Source organism: Galeopterus variegatus, unplaced genomic scaffold (assembly GCF_000696425.1).
Source record: "Galeopterus variegatus unplaced genomic scaffold, G_variegatus-3.0.2 Scaffold3176, whole genome shotgun sequence".
Lineage (NCBI taxonomy): Eukaryota > Metazoa > Chordata > Mammalia > Dermoptera > Cynocephalidae > Galeopterus > Galeopterus variegatus.
The window spans coordinates 44,772-61,282 of NW_007729287.1; the positions used below are offsets into that span (position 1 = coordinate 44,772).

A 16,511-nucleotide genomic window follows, 5' to 3' on the forward strand; every position below is an offset into this window, starting at 1 on the left:
ACCCCCCCGCGGAGACCAGCTGGTACCTCCGTACTCGCTTCCGCTTCCGCCGCCGCGGAGCCGCACGGGACGCGTAGTCCGGCGCAGCAGCAGCGGCGACGACAGCGCCAGCAGCGTGACCAGGAAGTGATTGTGACGGAGGCCGCGGGCAAACAAATCAGCGGCTAGACCGAGACCGGGCCGGCGAGACGGCGAAGAGAAGCCCTGCCCGGGGCCCGCCCGCCCGGTTCTGGCCCCTCCCTGGAGGAACTAGGAACTCGTTCGACTCCAGGTGGGGCGAGGATGGGCCGCGACGTCAGGCTGGCCTGCCAGCAGCAGGAGAGATACAATGAGCTGGTCGCTGTTATCGTCACACACGCACAGGACACACGGACGGACACACACACACGTGGAGGGGCTGGCTAGATGCTACCGCTGGGATCAAGTCGGGGGCCACAGCAGCAGAGAAAAAAGGACACCATGGGCACGATCAGGTTTTGGCCTTTAGTCTGAAAAAGTGTTGATTGAAAGTGTACAACAGAGAGCGGGTGCAAGCGGCTGGGGGCCATGGAGCCGCCGATAAAAAAGAATGTCCTTAAATAAAGTGTTCACAGAGTAAAAACCAGAACCGCCAGTCCTTCCCTCCAACAGAACAGAGCACAGGCACAGAACCGGTGATGAGCCCAAAGGAGCAAGGAGAAGGCTAGGGAGGACAGCAGAGGCTCCCAGGCTGCTGTATGGAGGGAGAGCCCTCTTTGGAATGGGCTGAGTAAAGACACCCAGTTCCCCCTGCACACCTCATACCCACTGCTAAGGCTAAAGGAAAAAGACAAAACTCAGTCTCAGGTCCGGAGGGCTCAGAAAACAGTCTAGGTGGGCAGGGGTGTGGATGACTGCTAGTCCCGCTTGGGCTTCTTCTTGTCACTGCTGCCATTTTCTTCAGCCCCCTCAGTAGAAAGCACCTCCTCCAGTTTCCGCTTGCCACTCTCTGGCTGGGGTTCTCCTGTGTTTCGGGGCTTGAAGCAAATGATGATGCAGGTCATGTTGTCACACCCTGTACCATCCCCAGAAGTGTCTGGTGCCAGGCACTGATCCAGCAACTACAAAAGGGATGGGGTAGCTCAGCCACACCTTCCTGGGAACCTAGAGTCCCGCAAGAGGGTTGGCCCTTCCAAGAGGTCAAAGAAGTGGAATGGGCAACATGTATCACAAAACAGCCCACTTGCTAGGCCATGAGGCATAAGGTTAAGTCAGGGAAATGAAGGAAGATGGAAGTTTTTAGTCATGGTTTGGCATCTGTCAGTAATTAATAGTATTCTCAGGCTCTGGACTTAGCTCGGGTGAAAAGTGAAAAGAGAAATCCTTGGCTGTGCACACACCAGACACCCTCTCTTCTCCACCCTGGGACTCACCTCTTCCACGATGGATGATAATAACCGAAGCTCCCCATTTTCATCACGCTGGCTGATCTTTGATTGAATAAAGTCTACAACTTCCTGACTGCTCATCACATTCCTGGGGTCAGAAACAACAGTCAGAATCTTTAGTCTCACACCAAGGCAGAGTAGAGGAGCGTGAATAGAGGTTGTGGGCCAGGCCAATGTAAGCACCTACAGAAATTCTCCTCAGTTCTGCCTTAGGCTTAGTGGTCTTGACTCATCAAGAAGCCTGCTTAGGCTCTAATCCTAGAGCAACTCTAAGCCCTACAAGAGAAGTAATGCTGCAGAAAGAGGACTTTAGGGTGTTCTGCCAGTGCTTGCTTACCAAATGCCATCACAGGCAATGACCATGAATTCGTGGTCATCAGTGAGAGTCAGCACCTTGATGTCAGGAAGAGCTGAAATCATCTGTTCCTCAGGTGGCAGATTCTTGTTTCTCTTGTAGAAGTGGTCTCCTGAAGTAAAGGAATAGTTGGTTGACAAGTGGTTTGAAACTTCCCACAGATTAATGTTTGAGGCAATTCAAACCTTGCCATTCATTTCCCTTCTCTACAAAGTTCCATAATCTAGTGGAATGGAGAACTGAGTTCTAGTTTTTCTAGTTTCAGCCCTGTCAACAGGTTGCTGAACCTTACGAAAGTCACTCACCTGTTTTTTTCATCATTGAAAAGGTACTGAAGATAATGATACCTATCTTAGCTATTTTACAGAGATGTTAAGGACTTAGATAGTAGATATAAAAGTATATTGAATGGTACAAGGGCTATGAAGATTCAAGTTTGCTATCAGGTGGTCTGGGACAGAAAGCAAGACCCCAGAAGTCCTTCCCTTAAATTTCTTGGCCCTTACCAATGGCTCTGGAAAGGTTGAGTCCCCCGTTGACTCGCCCATCCATGGTGACCTTGCCACCAGCATTCTTGATGCGTGCTAGCTCCACTTCATCTTCTGGTTTGTGGTCATAGGACATGTCTAAAGCTTTGCCAGCCTCAGACACCACACAACGAGAGTCTCCTGCATTGGCTACAATCAACTGCTTTCCTCGTATCAGAGCCACCACTGCTGTTGTACCACTGTCAGAGCCAGGCTTAAAAAGAAGAAAGGTAGCATTCATGGGAGCTTCTGAACATGAGTTCCCTGTTGGTGCACCCCTCACCATTCACTTATGCTTTCCCCTCTCACTGGGACCCCCAAGAGAGCTTTAACAGGAGGAGCACAAATGTCATCTTTCCAGACAAAAGCATGCTCCCTCCCTTTTTTTTAGATAATTCTACTCAAAAGACTTACCACCTAGTTCCCCTCACAAAATAAATCCCCCATGACCACAGCTTTAGTACTAAAATATTAAGAGGATCCCCTGTCCCAGAATCAAAATCAGGGGATCCACACCTGCCTCCTGGCTCTTCCAGACTCACTGCTTCCCTTCCCCACACACCTCTTCTTTTCCTTCCATCCCAGGCACCATCATCTCTTCTTCTTCTTCTTCTTCATCATCTTCATCCTCTTCAGCCTCCTCAGTGTCATCCTCATCTTCCTCATTCTCTGCCTCCTCACTGCTGTAGCCATCCTCTTCCTCACTGCATTCCTGCCAGAGGGAGGATCCCAGGCTGTGAGACTAGGATGCCCCCCTGCCCCCCTCCCCCCAACTCATACTCAGAACCCAGAGGCCCTGACTGAACATAGGTCCTTAAAACACTGAAAGATAACAACTATATGATCATGAAAATCTGGGGGAGAGGAGAGGGCCAGGATGAGTATAACTGACATCCTAAACTGGATTCAGCAGTCACTAGCCAGAAGCCCTGGGGAAGGCCAGGGCTGCCAGCCAAAGTTCTTTCCAGGAAATGTGGCCAGAAAATAGTGTCCAGAGAATGAAACACCCATATATCTAAGGTAACATCAACTACCTTCTTGTTCTCCCTCTAGGAGACAGACTCTGAAAGGCCAGAACTAGACCTATTTGTTATAGTACTGACAAAGGAAGAGGTAAGAGGGCTAATGGTACCTGTGATGATGGAGATAAAGAATTCAAGAAGGCTAAGGCATAGAATACAGTGGGTCTTGGGGGATGATGTCAAAATTGGAGAAGGAAAAGAAAGCTGAAAGCTACTGATGGCAACCACACAGCCCTTCTCTGCAACTTCGGCATCTGCCTGCCTCACAGGCCCTTACCTCACTGTCTTCCTCTTCCTCCTCCGCCTCATCTGACTCATCCTCACTGTCCTCAAAGAACTTGGACTTAGCAACTCGAGGCAGCTTGTCGGAGGCTGAAGAGCAGGAAGGCCCAGCCTCACCTGTGGGAGTGCCAGGCTCACCAACTTGGCCTGCCTCATTCCCACATTCCGAGTTGGATGAAAGGCCTGTGTGGGCCTTGGCTGTAGGGCCATTTTCCTGTGAAGGAGTTCCCCTAGATGGGTCCTCAGATCCTGCCTCCCCATTGAGGCCCTGGGACCCTGGTTCCTCGCCTGTCCCAGCTCCGGATTTGCTGTGGGGAGGGCCCTTATGACAGTTCTGCCCATAGCGTGTCAGCAGCTCTTCAATAGTCATGGTAGCCTCTTCATGCAGCAGTGCAGCCTCCTCATTGTCCACTGCAGGGAAAGGACTAAATCAGAGCCCCCAGCCAGACTCCTCATGGGATCAGTCCTACTCACTACCTCTATAGCCCTTGCAGCCTGAGTTCCAATTCCCCCACAGCCTCCCACTCCTAAGGCTCGTCTCACTTGTCAAGTCTCAAAAGAACATCCCTTAGCTCTTTCTCCTCCACAGACTTCTTCTGGTCTTTGTCTTTAAGCCCTTTTTAGTCAAAGGAACACTAGTCATTGTATTTCCTCTCTCACCTCTTATTTGTTATGGTTAAGATGGAAACCCTATTCTGGCTGAGGAACCAGAAAGCCCACAATGCTAAGTCTAGGCCTAGAGTTCAGGCCTAATGACTGGCTGATGGGACTAATGACTGCTCCAGTCTTGGGGAAAAAAAAAAAAGTCACATAAATGCCAACAGAAATCAGAAAGACCCCATCAGAATGCCAAAGATAATGTATATAAAAATGCTTACAACTACAACACTAGGCACTCAACAAAGATTGATTCTCTCCCTCTTTTTCATAACCTCATGTAGTAGAACACCATAAAGTTCCTTAATGTGAGGACTTTCCAGGTCTCTTGGAAGCCATCCTCTCATATAATTGATAAATAAATTATATTAAAGAATAGTTCTTAAAAATTGATTTCCTCTTGAACAGGGGATGCTGCACGCACCGTCATCTTCATCAGCTACTTTTTCTTTTTCATCCTCATCCTCAGTGGGTCGCCCTGCAATCTGTGCCAGCTCCTTAATGACTTCCTCAGTGGTCAGTTTGGCATCAATAGCTAAGAAGGCATCTTCTAAAGCCTGAATATAAGCAAAGAGTATAAGGCAAGTACAGGAAAAAGTACCGTGGGTACAAAATGAATTCCCTATATACAATTCTGGACACAAGGATGGGACACATCAGAGTGTGATCCACCACACTAGGAGGAACTCATAGATTAATAGGGCAGATCTAAAAAAACCAAGTGGGAATAGGCTAGTTCTAGGTACAGGATTCTTTATGAAGAAATGCAGTTAATAAACAACAGCTAGGGGGCAAAGAGAAGGGAAAAGCCAAGAGTTAGAAAACAAAGGAACACCTACACAAGTTGACAATGAATAGAGTGAGAAGACAGACCTTCTGTAGCTTGCCTTCCTTGTAGGCCTTCTGATCTTTGATGATATCAGGAAGATATTTGGCACAGTACAAGGCAACTTCCTCCCCTAGAAGAAAGGTAGGGTTACGTGAAACACTGCTTCCCACACACAGAAAGTGATATAATATTTACATGCCATACTGGAGTTAATCCCAAGGGTTGAGGGAATAAGTACCTTAGTACACCTGAAACCTATCTGAAGGACAATGTTTGGGAGGTTCTGACCCAAAAAATGAATTTCACCATCACCTCTCCCAAGTGTATATTAATATATCCCTTGTCGGGCCGGCCTGTGGCTCACTTGGGAGAGTGTGGTGCTGATAACACCAAGGCCACGGGTTTGGATCCCTATATAGGGATGGCCGGTTGGCTCACTTGGGAGAGTGTGGTGCTGACAACACCAAGTCTAGGGTTAAGATCCCCTTACCGGTCATCTTTAAAAAAACAAAAAACAAACAAATAAAAAATATATCCCTTGTCTTTTCTCACCTGCATACTCAGTTCTTACATACGTGCACACTTAGTACTTACAGTGAGAAAAAGATAAATGCTGATGTAGGATGAGGATTTTTGGATTAAAACAAGGCCTGGTGAGATTATAATCCAATACAATACCCTAATGGGAAAAAGGAATCGCATAATAGAGAAAAACGGCGCCAGGCATGAAATGATATCTGAGGACCAGAACCCTGGAAAGTAAAAGAACAAAGGACCTATTCTTGCCCTGTAAAGTCTGGAATTTGGGTCCTAGAATGTTACATATGATATGCTAAAATTACCTCCATGTCCATCGTAGACAGAAAACATGGCTGTCTCACTGTCCAGCTCAGGAATACAGTTGTGAGCATCCTAAAAAAAAGAAGAGTATAATCAGTATGTCTCAAGGTCAAAGAGTATTCCTCCTTGTGCAACTCAGGTCATAAAAATTGCCTGCACACCTTAACCTCCCTGACTGGCCTACATGGCCTAGAAATAAGGAAGATGGGATGATATGAAAAGAAGTACAGGGGAGGCAGAAAGAGTGGGAAGCAAAGGAGAGAAGGGGAAAGGGAAATGAAAGGAAGGAGAGAAGAAGAAAGAATCAGGTCACTACCTCTGTAATCCAGCAGCTTTAGCCTAGGAGATCTGTCTAGATGGCACAATATTTAGCTGTTGGAACTCTAGACCTAACCCTTTTGGATTTGTGGGAACTATGGGGAGAACCAGAATAAAGGATCTTTACAGTCACTTTCAGACCTATTCTTTGAAACAGTGAAATTCAAGGAACAAAATGTTAGGGAAGACAGCAAAAAGAGACCCAAGGGGCTTAGTGAAAAGTTTCTAAGAGAATCCTAAAACAGACTAAGTGAAAGCACTCAAAAGTTGTAAAGTTGTATATACTTATACCCCCCCCAAAAAAAAGGCATTATCTAAACAAATTCTTCCCCTCTTCTCTCAAAGCTTAACTCACTCAAGAAGTTACTCTTAGAGTGGGCAGAGTATATATTTACAAAATATCTTTCCAACAAATAATCCTATTAAACTACACAAAAAAAAGGCATTATCTAAACAAATTCTTCCCCTCTTCTCTCAAAGCTTAACTCACTCAAGAAGTTACTCTTAGAGTGGGCAGAGTGGGCAGAGTATATATTTACAAAATATCTTTCCAACAAATAATCCTATTAAACTACACTGTTTAGTACCTTTTTTTTTTTTTTTTTTTTTAAAGCTGTGCCCCATTTAGTACTTTTTAACTGGAATTTCCAACACCCTGTATAGTCAGCCTTTCCACCTCCTACCCCCAGGCGGAAGTGAAATATCTTTCTGTTCTAATGACAGCACATCAAAGAGAAGTTTGCAATGGCCCCGCCACATCAACATTTTGGTTTGAAGGCTGAGCTTGATCAAATTCTTCTAATAACAAAATTCCACAACCCCAAACTAATGTTCCAGGCTAAGTCAAAGTTCAACAAAGACCGTCAGACCTAGGTAAAAGTGTGCTTGCTGCAGCTTAATCTGCTCTATTTGGGAAAACAATCCAACCTTCTTTCAGGTACTCTCTACAAGCAAAAAGGACATATATAATCAGCTATTTACTTAGGCTAATTATCCTTGCATAAGTTAATATCAATCATAATTCTCCTTCCTCTTTTTGGCAATAGCATTTTAAAATTTCTAATTATCTTAACAGTGAAAAAAATCTAAGTGCAGTGGTTTTTCTGTTGTCCCTAAATAAGACTATGCCTTAGTTATACAAGTCTAAAATATAAAAATTATTTTAAGGTAAGGAAGGAAAGCAATCAAAAGAGGTCTAGTTTTGTATTTCTCTCTGACTGTCTCCAGGAAGAAGTGCCCCAAAAGCTAAGGGGCTGCCACGGATGGCCCTTGATGGCACTGTTAAGGTCATCATCAACTGCACTGCGTCTTAGCCACATTTCCAGGACCTAGAGAGCACCACAGACCACCTTCTCCCTCTTCCAACCACTTTACTACAAGCCAAGCTAGCTCCCTTCTATCTAAGCCAGGGCTTATCCTTTCTTCTTACTATCATGTCGGCACCTTCTTTCTTGCACTTAAAATTGCCTATTGCCCCAGCATCCTCTACCAGTGGTTCTCAAACTTGAATGTGAGTTCAAACTTGAATTCATTTGTTTATTCATTCACTCATCAAATATATGAGTACCCATTATGTGTCAGGATGTGTTCTGGGTGCTTGGGATATGTCAGTGAACAAAATAAAGACTCTTACTTCACCAAAATAGCTTATGCTCTTTAATTTTCAAAAGTAAATGTTTTTGAAAAGACTAAATGTAGGGCTGGCTGGTTAGCTTAGTTAGTTAGAGCATGGTGCTGATAACACCAAGGTCCAGGGTTCAATCGCTGTACCAGCCAGCTGCCGAAAACAAAACCCAAAATGTATTACTAAAATGTGAGAAGCTGGTCCAACTAATTTCAATTTTTTGGTAGGAGTAAGAGAAGCAGTCTTCCTGTCTACTCCTTCCCAGCAGAACAAGAGGATCAACTGGTCTTTCTCTTCCTGTGATGCCACTCTAGATCATAGTTGTACCATCTCTTTTGAACCTGCACCCTCTACTTGAACCATCTCTTTGACTTCCTCATCTGTTCCTCACAAGAGCATGTGAGCATATGAAAAAATACTTAACTTCATTAGTAATCAAAGAAATATACATTAAAACAGAGAAATATCCTTTTGTGCAAAATCGGAATGATGAAAGAGATTAATAATATCCAGTGATAATAAGAGTGAAGGTAAAAACACATCCTCATATCCTTTTTTTTTTTTTCCTTTTTGTCTTTTTTCGTGGCCGGCAACGGATGGCAACCCTCAGTGTCGCGCCCCTACCGGACCGGGACCGGCAACGGGATCGCAACCCTCGGTGCCGCACCTGCTCCTCGCTCAGCCAGTGAGCGGGAACCGGTTTGTATGTGGGATCCGAACCCTCGGCGGGAGCGCTGCCGCGCCCCCAAGCGGCGCACTGTAGCAGTGCGCCACCAGGCCGGCCCTCACATCCTCATATCTTGATTGACAAGAATATAAAGTAGTATAGCTTTCCTGGAGGACAATTTGGTAATATGTATCAAAATTTCTAATGTACCTGCCCTTTGATCTAGTAATTCCACTCTAAAAGGTTTTTGTGCTGGCTGATTAACTCGGTTGCTTATAGTGTGGTGTTATAACACCACGGTCAAGGGGTCAGATCCCATACTGGCCAGCTGCCCCAAAATAAATTAATTAAATAAAAGCTTTTTTATGGAAACAATTAGACAAGGGTACAAGGACATGTACAAGAATGCTTATTATAGCTTATTATTTATAATAAAAAAACAATTGTAACTATCTAAATTTCCAGGAATAGATTACAAATGATACATCCCTCCCTCCAATGGAGTAAATGCAACTGTTAGAAACAATGAATATGTTAATTTGGAAATGTGTTCACAATATATTAAGTGATAAAAAAGAAAAAAATTTTTTTAAGTATCATATGTCTATGTCAGTCTGGAAGATCATATATCAAACTTAACAGTGGAGGGTGAAATTTGGGTAATAATTATATTCTACCTTTCAACATTCATTTTAAAATTTTTGTACAGTAAAGTCATATTGTTCTGTTTTGAATAACGACAACAAAAGAAACCTATTAATTGGACTTGAATTGCCATTCTACCATACACCGCATGATCTCTGGCCAGCTACCTCGTGGTATGCCTCAATTTTATCCTCTGCAATATGGAGTAACAACATCTCCCTTACCCACATCATCACAGGATTGTTGTGAGGATGATGCAAAACACGTAAAAGCCCTTCGGTAAACCGGAATTTGCTATATAAATAAATACTCTGCTCTGAAATTTAGCATCTGGTTCACATTTTTCTTCTTCATCCTTTTTCTGAAAGAGGAATGCCCACAATAAAGATTCATCTCATACTTTAAGGTCTCCGGTCCTAGAAGTATTCCACATTACCTTCTCCACTTCTCGTTGAGGCTTTGGATCTGTATTATCACTTGGAACTGCTGCACCTTCTCTAAGCACTTCAATTTCCCCTTTGCATCTTTGCTCATAACCTTTAGCCTTGCCTTTCTCTCTATCCCTTTCTGAGCCACAGCTAAGTATTTCAACACTGTCTCTTAGCAATCTAGAAAAAGTCATCCAACCTTGTATGACCCCACCAACTGCTTTCTTTCTTTTTTTAAAAAAAAAGATGACCGGTAAGGGGATCTCAACCCTTGGCTTGGAGTTGTCAGCACCACGCTCAGCCAGTGAGCAAACCGGCCATCCCTATATAGAATCCGAACCCGTGGCCTTGGTGTTATCAGCACTGCACTCTACCCAGTGAGCCACGGGCCAGCCTCGCTAACTGCTTTCTTTACCCCTGCATCAGAACCACTAAGTACTGCTGGTCATAAAATATTATGCTGTCACATGGATTGTGGTCACTACTTCCATTCAGCATTTTTTTTTCTGTATTCTGAATTGACTCCTAAATACACCCAGCCAGTTGCACACCTTCTGTTTGAGTTCTCAATGCTATTTTCCTTTCACTCTTAGCCGATGAACTCACCTCTTACTTATCAAGATCTCATCTCAAGAACTACTTCATCTTCCCTGTTCTACCTCAAAATGTCTCTGTAGTTTTATCTATCCTCTCCTTTACTTCTGCCTGAAACACAGTATTTCTCCTCTTTTTCTAGGTTAACATTTCCTCTTAAACTCCTGACCTCAAACCCTTCTCCTTCGAGATCTTACTTCCCAAAGAAGGTAATAACGTTAACAGCAATCCAAATAAGCTTTGCCGCTTCATTCTCCCCAACCATTGTGTAGGATTAAACAGTACAAACCATGTCACCTTTCTTAAAAGTTCTCTTGGATTCTGTAAACAACGATAGTTCTATGCCTCTAACTGCCTATTTCTACAGGATGTCCCTTCTATACCTCAAACTGAATGTATATAAACAGGAACTCAGCAGTCTCCAAAAAACCAGAGCTTTCCCTACAGGTCTTATTTCTGTTAATGGAATCTTTTTATTTTGGAGGTGGAAGTGGGCAAGTGGCTGGTACAGGTTCCTGAACCCTTGACCTTGGTGTTATAATACCACACAGTACCCAAATGAGCTAACTGGCCAGCCCTGTCAATGGAATCTAACTCTCCCAAGCAACATCTAATACCAGGAATCATCCTTAACTTTCTAGGTGTCTTCCACCATCCATTACTGAGTCCTGCTGAGTTTCCCTTGGAAGCATTCATCAGGTTGTTCCTGGATTACCTTGCTTTAAGGCACTCAATCATCATTCCTACCCATCTTTATAATCTAGTCTCTTAACTCTCATACCATTCCCTGAGAAACTGCTCCATTCTTGACACTGATACCCCTCTTCTCCCCAAGCAAAGCAGTAAGCATGTCTGCCTTGGAGTCTTTCCTCCTATCCTTCCTTCTAATCCTTTTTCTTTCCCCACTTTCCTCCTCCCCATTTGTCTGTTATACTTTCCTTAAGATCCAGTTAAAGTCTCACCACCTCCAAGAGACCTTACCCAACCACACCAGTACTCTAAACTCTTTTAGTATATCTTGCCTCTACCCATAATTTGGCACTCAGCATATGCTACCTTGTATTGTTACCCAACATTCCATAAGGAGAGAGGGAGTCCTAGGTCCAAAATTGGACTTTAAACCAATGTGAAAGCAAAGACTGTCTTAAATCTCTTTACAGCTCTAGGGTCTAACACTATGTTCTGCAATGCTAGTATAGCAGGCACTCCATATTTGCTTATGATGGTTAGTTCCCAGCTGCCTCAGAACAACTATCTTAAGAATACCTTCTCCTTCATTTCCTACTCTAAACCCAGAGATACATCGTAACACAATAACCACTGAGGGAATCTGGAGGAGATGACTCAGAATACACACAGGTCACCTGAATCAAAGCTATTAGGCCTTGCCTTACTGAATCACATATCACCCAGCCCTTTTGACCTTTTAGACAACCAATGCATCCATGTTAATAAAGGGTTGTTCATCCTTCCTGATGTCAATCTCCCAAAGTTATAAATACATCCACAAATGTTCCTGTGTCCCAAGACCAACCATTAGATTTAGGATATATATAAATTTATCTAAATCCTTACAAATCAAGATAAAAGATTTAAAGGTGGTTGAGAAGGGAACAACATTTTCGGTTTTAAAAAGTCATGTAACCAGGGCATGGAGAAGGGGACCAGACCCCCCTCCCACAACCAGGCACCACGTGCCAGTGCCTCGGGGTTCATCTGGGGACCCAGGGCATGGAGAAGGGGACTGGACTCCCCTCTCACAACCAGGCACACCGTGACAACGCCTCAGGACCCACTCGGGGACCTGGGGTATGGAACTGGGGATCAGATATTCTCCACAACCAGGCACACCACCAGCACCAAGGAGCATGCCAAAAACATCTTCTCCCTGTGGTTGGCCCACCACAGCCACCACAATAACCATGGCTGCCATGAAGGTGGCTAGATGCCACAACCACCACACAGATCATCCACCAGCCACTGGAGTGCCTTAACACAAGGAGAGTCACCGGCAGAGATAAAGAAAGGAGGATCTCTTTCTCCACAGAGCCCATTTCAGAGTGATGGAAGAGGCATCTGCTCTATGATAGTATTGGGGGACCTGATCACACCTCTCAGCATTGGACAGAATTTGGGCAGCAAATGAACAGAATAACCATTATTCTTTCAGAGGGTGAGAAGAAATCCAGGGTGATTAGAGGGGGGAGGAGGGAGAGAAAGGGGGATGGGGAGGGACTGGACAAGGGGCATAAATAGTAATTATGATTTGTAACAATATATATGCTACTAATATTGATTTCATCAACATACCTCAATGTTGAACCCCCAAAATTTGTATAATCAATTTTGATTCAATAAAAATTTTTTTAAAATTGAATTAAATTAAATTTTAAAAAGAAAATAAAAATTAAAAAAAATAAAAAGTCATGTAATACTATCTGACTTTTAAAATTATATGCATGTGTTACTTTGATAAAAAATAAAAATAATACTAATAACCAGTTAGTATCGTGGGAATGGAGAGGAATCTTTTCCTTAGTTTATCCACCTAAGGAATTCTTAATTTAAGTATGCAAAAAATAACAATGGTAAACCTTAATAATAAAAATAAACAATCTTTTCCTTTCTGCAGTAATAATTTTTTTAAAAATGATTACTACGATATCATTTTACTAGTGCTTGCATCTTCAGGAAACATACTACAATGGCTTTAAGCCCCTCTCAGAAAGCTCAGAAGCATTTAAATTATTTTCCCTGAATTTTACTGCCTGGCCTAAGGTCCAGACAAGCTAAATCATTTCTGATCACTCACATGCTCAAGGATCTTCTTGCAATTGGACTGACACTTTATTTTCCAGGAGTTAGACATCATTTGGGAGATTTTTCCTGCACCATGACCACCTTGCCTTCAATTAATCATTCATAGAAACTTAAACTACCACCTCATACCCATTAGGATGGCTACTATCAAAAAATACAGATAAGGGCTGGCTGGTTAGCTCAGTTAGTTAGAGCACAGCCTTGTAATACCAAGGTCACAGGTTCAGATCTCCGAAACTGGCCAACCAAGAAAAAGATGATACAGTTTATAATCACTGTTGGCGAGAATGTACAGAAATTGGAACCTTTTTTCACTGTTGGTGGAAATATAAAATGGTACAGCCACTATGGAAAACAGTATAGCAGCTCCTCAAAAAATTTAAGATAGAAATTACCATTTGATGCAGCAATTCCACTTCTGGATATATACCCAAAAGAACTGAAAGCAGGGTCTCAAAGAGATATCTGTACACCCATGTTCAAAGCAGCACTATTCACAATAGCTAAAACACGAAAGCATGGAAGCAACCTAAATGTCCATTGACAAATGAAAGGATAGCAAAATGAGGTACATACATACAATGGAATATCATTCAGCCATTAAAAAAAAAAGGAAATTCTGACACATGCTACTACATGGATGAACCTTGAAGACATTGTGCTACATGAAATAAGCCATGTAGCAAAACCCAAAAAACTTTCCAAAAATGAACTCAAAATAGATCACTGCCTGTAAGAGCTAAAACAATAAAATCCTTAGTAACGAAAAGATAATCACTGTATGATTCCACTTACATGAGATAGTTAGAATAGTCAAAATCATACAGACAGAAAGTAGAATGGTGGCTGCCAGGGGCTGAAGGAAGGAGGATATGCGGAGTTGTTGTATAGGTATAGAGTTTCAATTTTGCAAGATGAAGAGTTCTGAAGACTGGCTGCACAAGACTGTGAATGTACTTAACATTACTGAACTGTATACATTTATTTATTTATTATTATTATTTTTTTGTCTTTTTCCATGTCCGGCAACGGATCGCAACCCTCAGTGTTGCCCCCGTACCGGACCGGGACCAGCAACGGGATCGCAACCCTTGGTGTTGCCCCCGCGCCTCGCTCAGCCAGTGAGCGGGAACCGGTCTGTATGTGGGATCCGACCCCTCGGCGGGAGTGCAGCCGCGCTTCCCAAGCGGCGCACTAGCACAGTGCGCCACCGGGCCGGCCCCTGAACTGTATACATTTAAAAATGGTTAAGATGGTAAATTTTATGTTATATGTATGTTACCACAATTAAAATTTTTTTGAAAACAAAAAAAAAACTTTCCACAAAAAGAAGCCCAAGCTCAGATAGCTTCACTCAGATGGTAGAATTAAATAAATTCAAATATTTAAAGAAAAATTAATATGAATTTCTTATAAATTCTTCCAAAATATAGTGGTAACACTTCCCAACTCATTTTATAAGGCCAGCTCTACCCTGATACCAAGACCAGACAAAGATATCACAAGAAAACTACGGACATATGAATATCTCTTGTTAATATAGACACGAAAATCTTCAACAAAATAGTAGCAAACCAAATCCAGCAACATATAAAAAGGATTATACACAATGACCAAGTGGGATTTATACACCAAAAGAATGCAAGGTTGGTTTAACATTCAAAAATCCATTAATGTAATATACCGTACCATACCAATAGAATAAAGAACAAAAATCACGTGATCATCTCAATACATAAAAAGCATTTGACAAAATCCAATGCTCATGATAAAGACACAACAGCCTAGGAATAAAAGGGAAACTCCTCAACTTAATAGAGTACTTTTATGAAATACCCACAGTTAACATCATAGTTAATGTTGAAAGACTGAAAGCTTTTCCCCTAAGATCAAGAACAAGATAGGATATCTGCTTTCACTACTACTGTTCAACATTGTGCTGAAGGTTCTAGCCAGGGCAATTAAGAAAGAAAAAGAAATAAATGTCATTTAGATTGTAAAGGAGGAAATAAAACTATCTCTATTTACAGATGAAATTATCTTATATATAGAAAATCCCAAGGAATCCACTAAAATCACTATTGGAACTAATAAACAAGTTCAGCAAGGCTGCAGGACACAAGATCAATATACAAAACTCAATTTATATCTACTCAGTAACAATGAACAATCCAAAATTGAAGTTAATACAAATCTATTTATAATAGCATCAAAAAATAAAATATCTTAGGCCGGCCCGGTGGCGCACTGGATAAGTGCACCGCTTGGGAAGCGCGGCGGCGCAGCATCATTATTCATAACAAAAATGTAGAAATCCAAATATCTATCATTTGATGAATGGATAAACAAAGTATACCCATACAGTAGAGTATTATCCAGCTATAAAAAAGAGTGATATATAGGGCCGGCCCTGGCTCACTCGGGACAGTGTGGTGCTGATAACACCAAGGCCACAGGTTCGGATCCTATATAGGGATGGCTGGTTAGCTCACTGGCTGAGTGTGGTGCTGACAACACCAAGCCAAGGGTTAAGACCCCCTTACTGGTCATCTTAAAAAAAAAAAAAGAATGATATGGCCATACAATAGATTATTCAGCCATAAAAAAGAATGAAGTACTGATTAATTCATAATACAACACTGATGAGCCTTAAAAATATACTTAGTAAAAGCATCCAGATATAAAAAGTAACATATTTATAACTCCATTTTTATGAAATGTTCAGAATAGGTAAATCCACAAAGACAGAATGTAAGTTGGTGGCTGCCACAAGTTAGTGGAAAGGAGATACGGAGTGACTAGTAAGGGGTACAGGGTTTCTTTTGGGGGTGATGAAAAATATTCTAAAATTGATTGTGGTGATGGCTGTACAATTCTGTGTGAATATACTAAACACCACTGAATTGTACCCTTTAAATGGGTGAATTGCATGGCATGTAAATCATATCTCAATAAAGTTGCTTAAAAGGGGACCTGCAAATACATTTTAAATACTACATATGATTAAAAGTTGATACACTCCATCTTTGAACAAGATCTAGATGGAAACAGAAAACAGCTCCACTGGAATTAGTACTCTGTCTATAGAATGCCATAAAACATCAGTGATTTTAAGTTCAGTTCTAAAGATTTGTGCTTCCAGATAGCATAATAGTTTTGTTTTTTCTTCTTTTTGGCAGTTGGCTGGTAAAGGGATCCAAACCCTTGACCTTATATATAGCATAATAGTTAAGAGCAGATTACAATGGCAAGAACTACTGATCTAAATGCCTTCACTCAAATTCAAGCTCTTACCTCTCAAAGTACAATTCCAAGATGATATCCTAATAGAGGATGAGGGGTGGGGAAGTAACAGTAACAATTGCTAGGGGGTCAAGCAATAGAAATTTAGGTTAGACATTCTTGAAATCCTGAGGAATAAGTTTTTTTTTCCTTTTTTTTTTTGTCTTTTTTCGTGTCCGGCAACGGATCGCAACCCTCAGTGTCGCGCCCGTACC

The 16,511-nt window shown here is 42.3% G+C and overlaps 1 protein-coding gene across 1 annotated transcript in view; it reads right to left on the bottom strand.

Annotated features, from left to right (window-relative positions):
• Positions 1-464: 464 nt before the first annotated feature.
• The window catches only part of PPM1G (protein phosphatase, Mg2+/Mn2+ dependent, 1G), a 20,769-nt gene continuing 4,722 nt past the window's right edge, over positions 465-16,511 (bottom strand). Inside the window, exons 2-10 of the mRNA XM_008584208.1 lie at positions 5,921-5,990; positions 5,123-5,208; positions 4,674-4,806; positions 3,588-4,003; positions 2,851-3,000; positions 2,268-2,502; positions 1,744-1,873; positions 1,392-1,494; positions 465-1,079 (exon numbers count right to left, since the gene is read on the bottom strand). Coding sequence (XP_008582430.1) covers positions 876-1,079; positions 1,392-1,494; positions 1,744-1,873; positions 2,268-2,502; positions 2,851-3,000; positions 3,588-4,003; positions 4,674-4,806; positions 5,123-5,208; positions 5,921-5,990 — 1,527 coding nt within the window. The 3' untranslated portion in view covers positions 465-875. The remainder of the gene's footprint in view (positions 1,080-1,391; positions 1,495-1,743; positions 1,874-2,267; positions 2,503-2,850; positions 3,001-3,587; positions 4,004-4,673; positions 4,807-5,122; positions 5,209-5,920; positions 5,991-16,511) is intronic.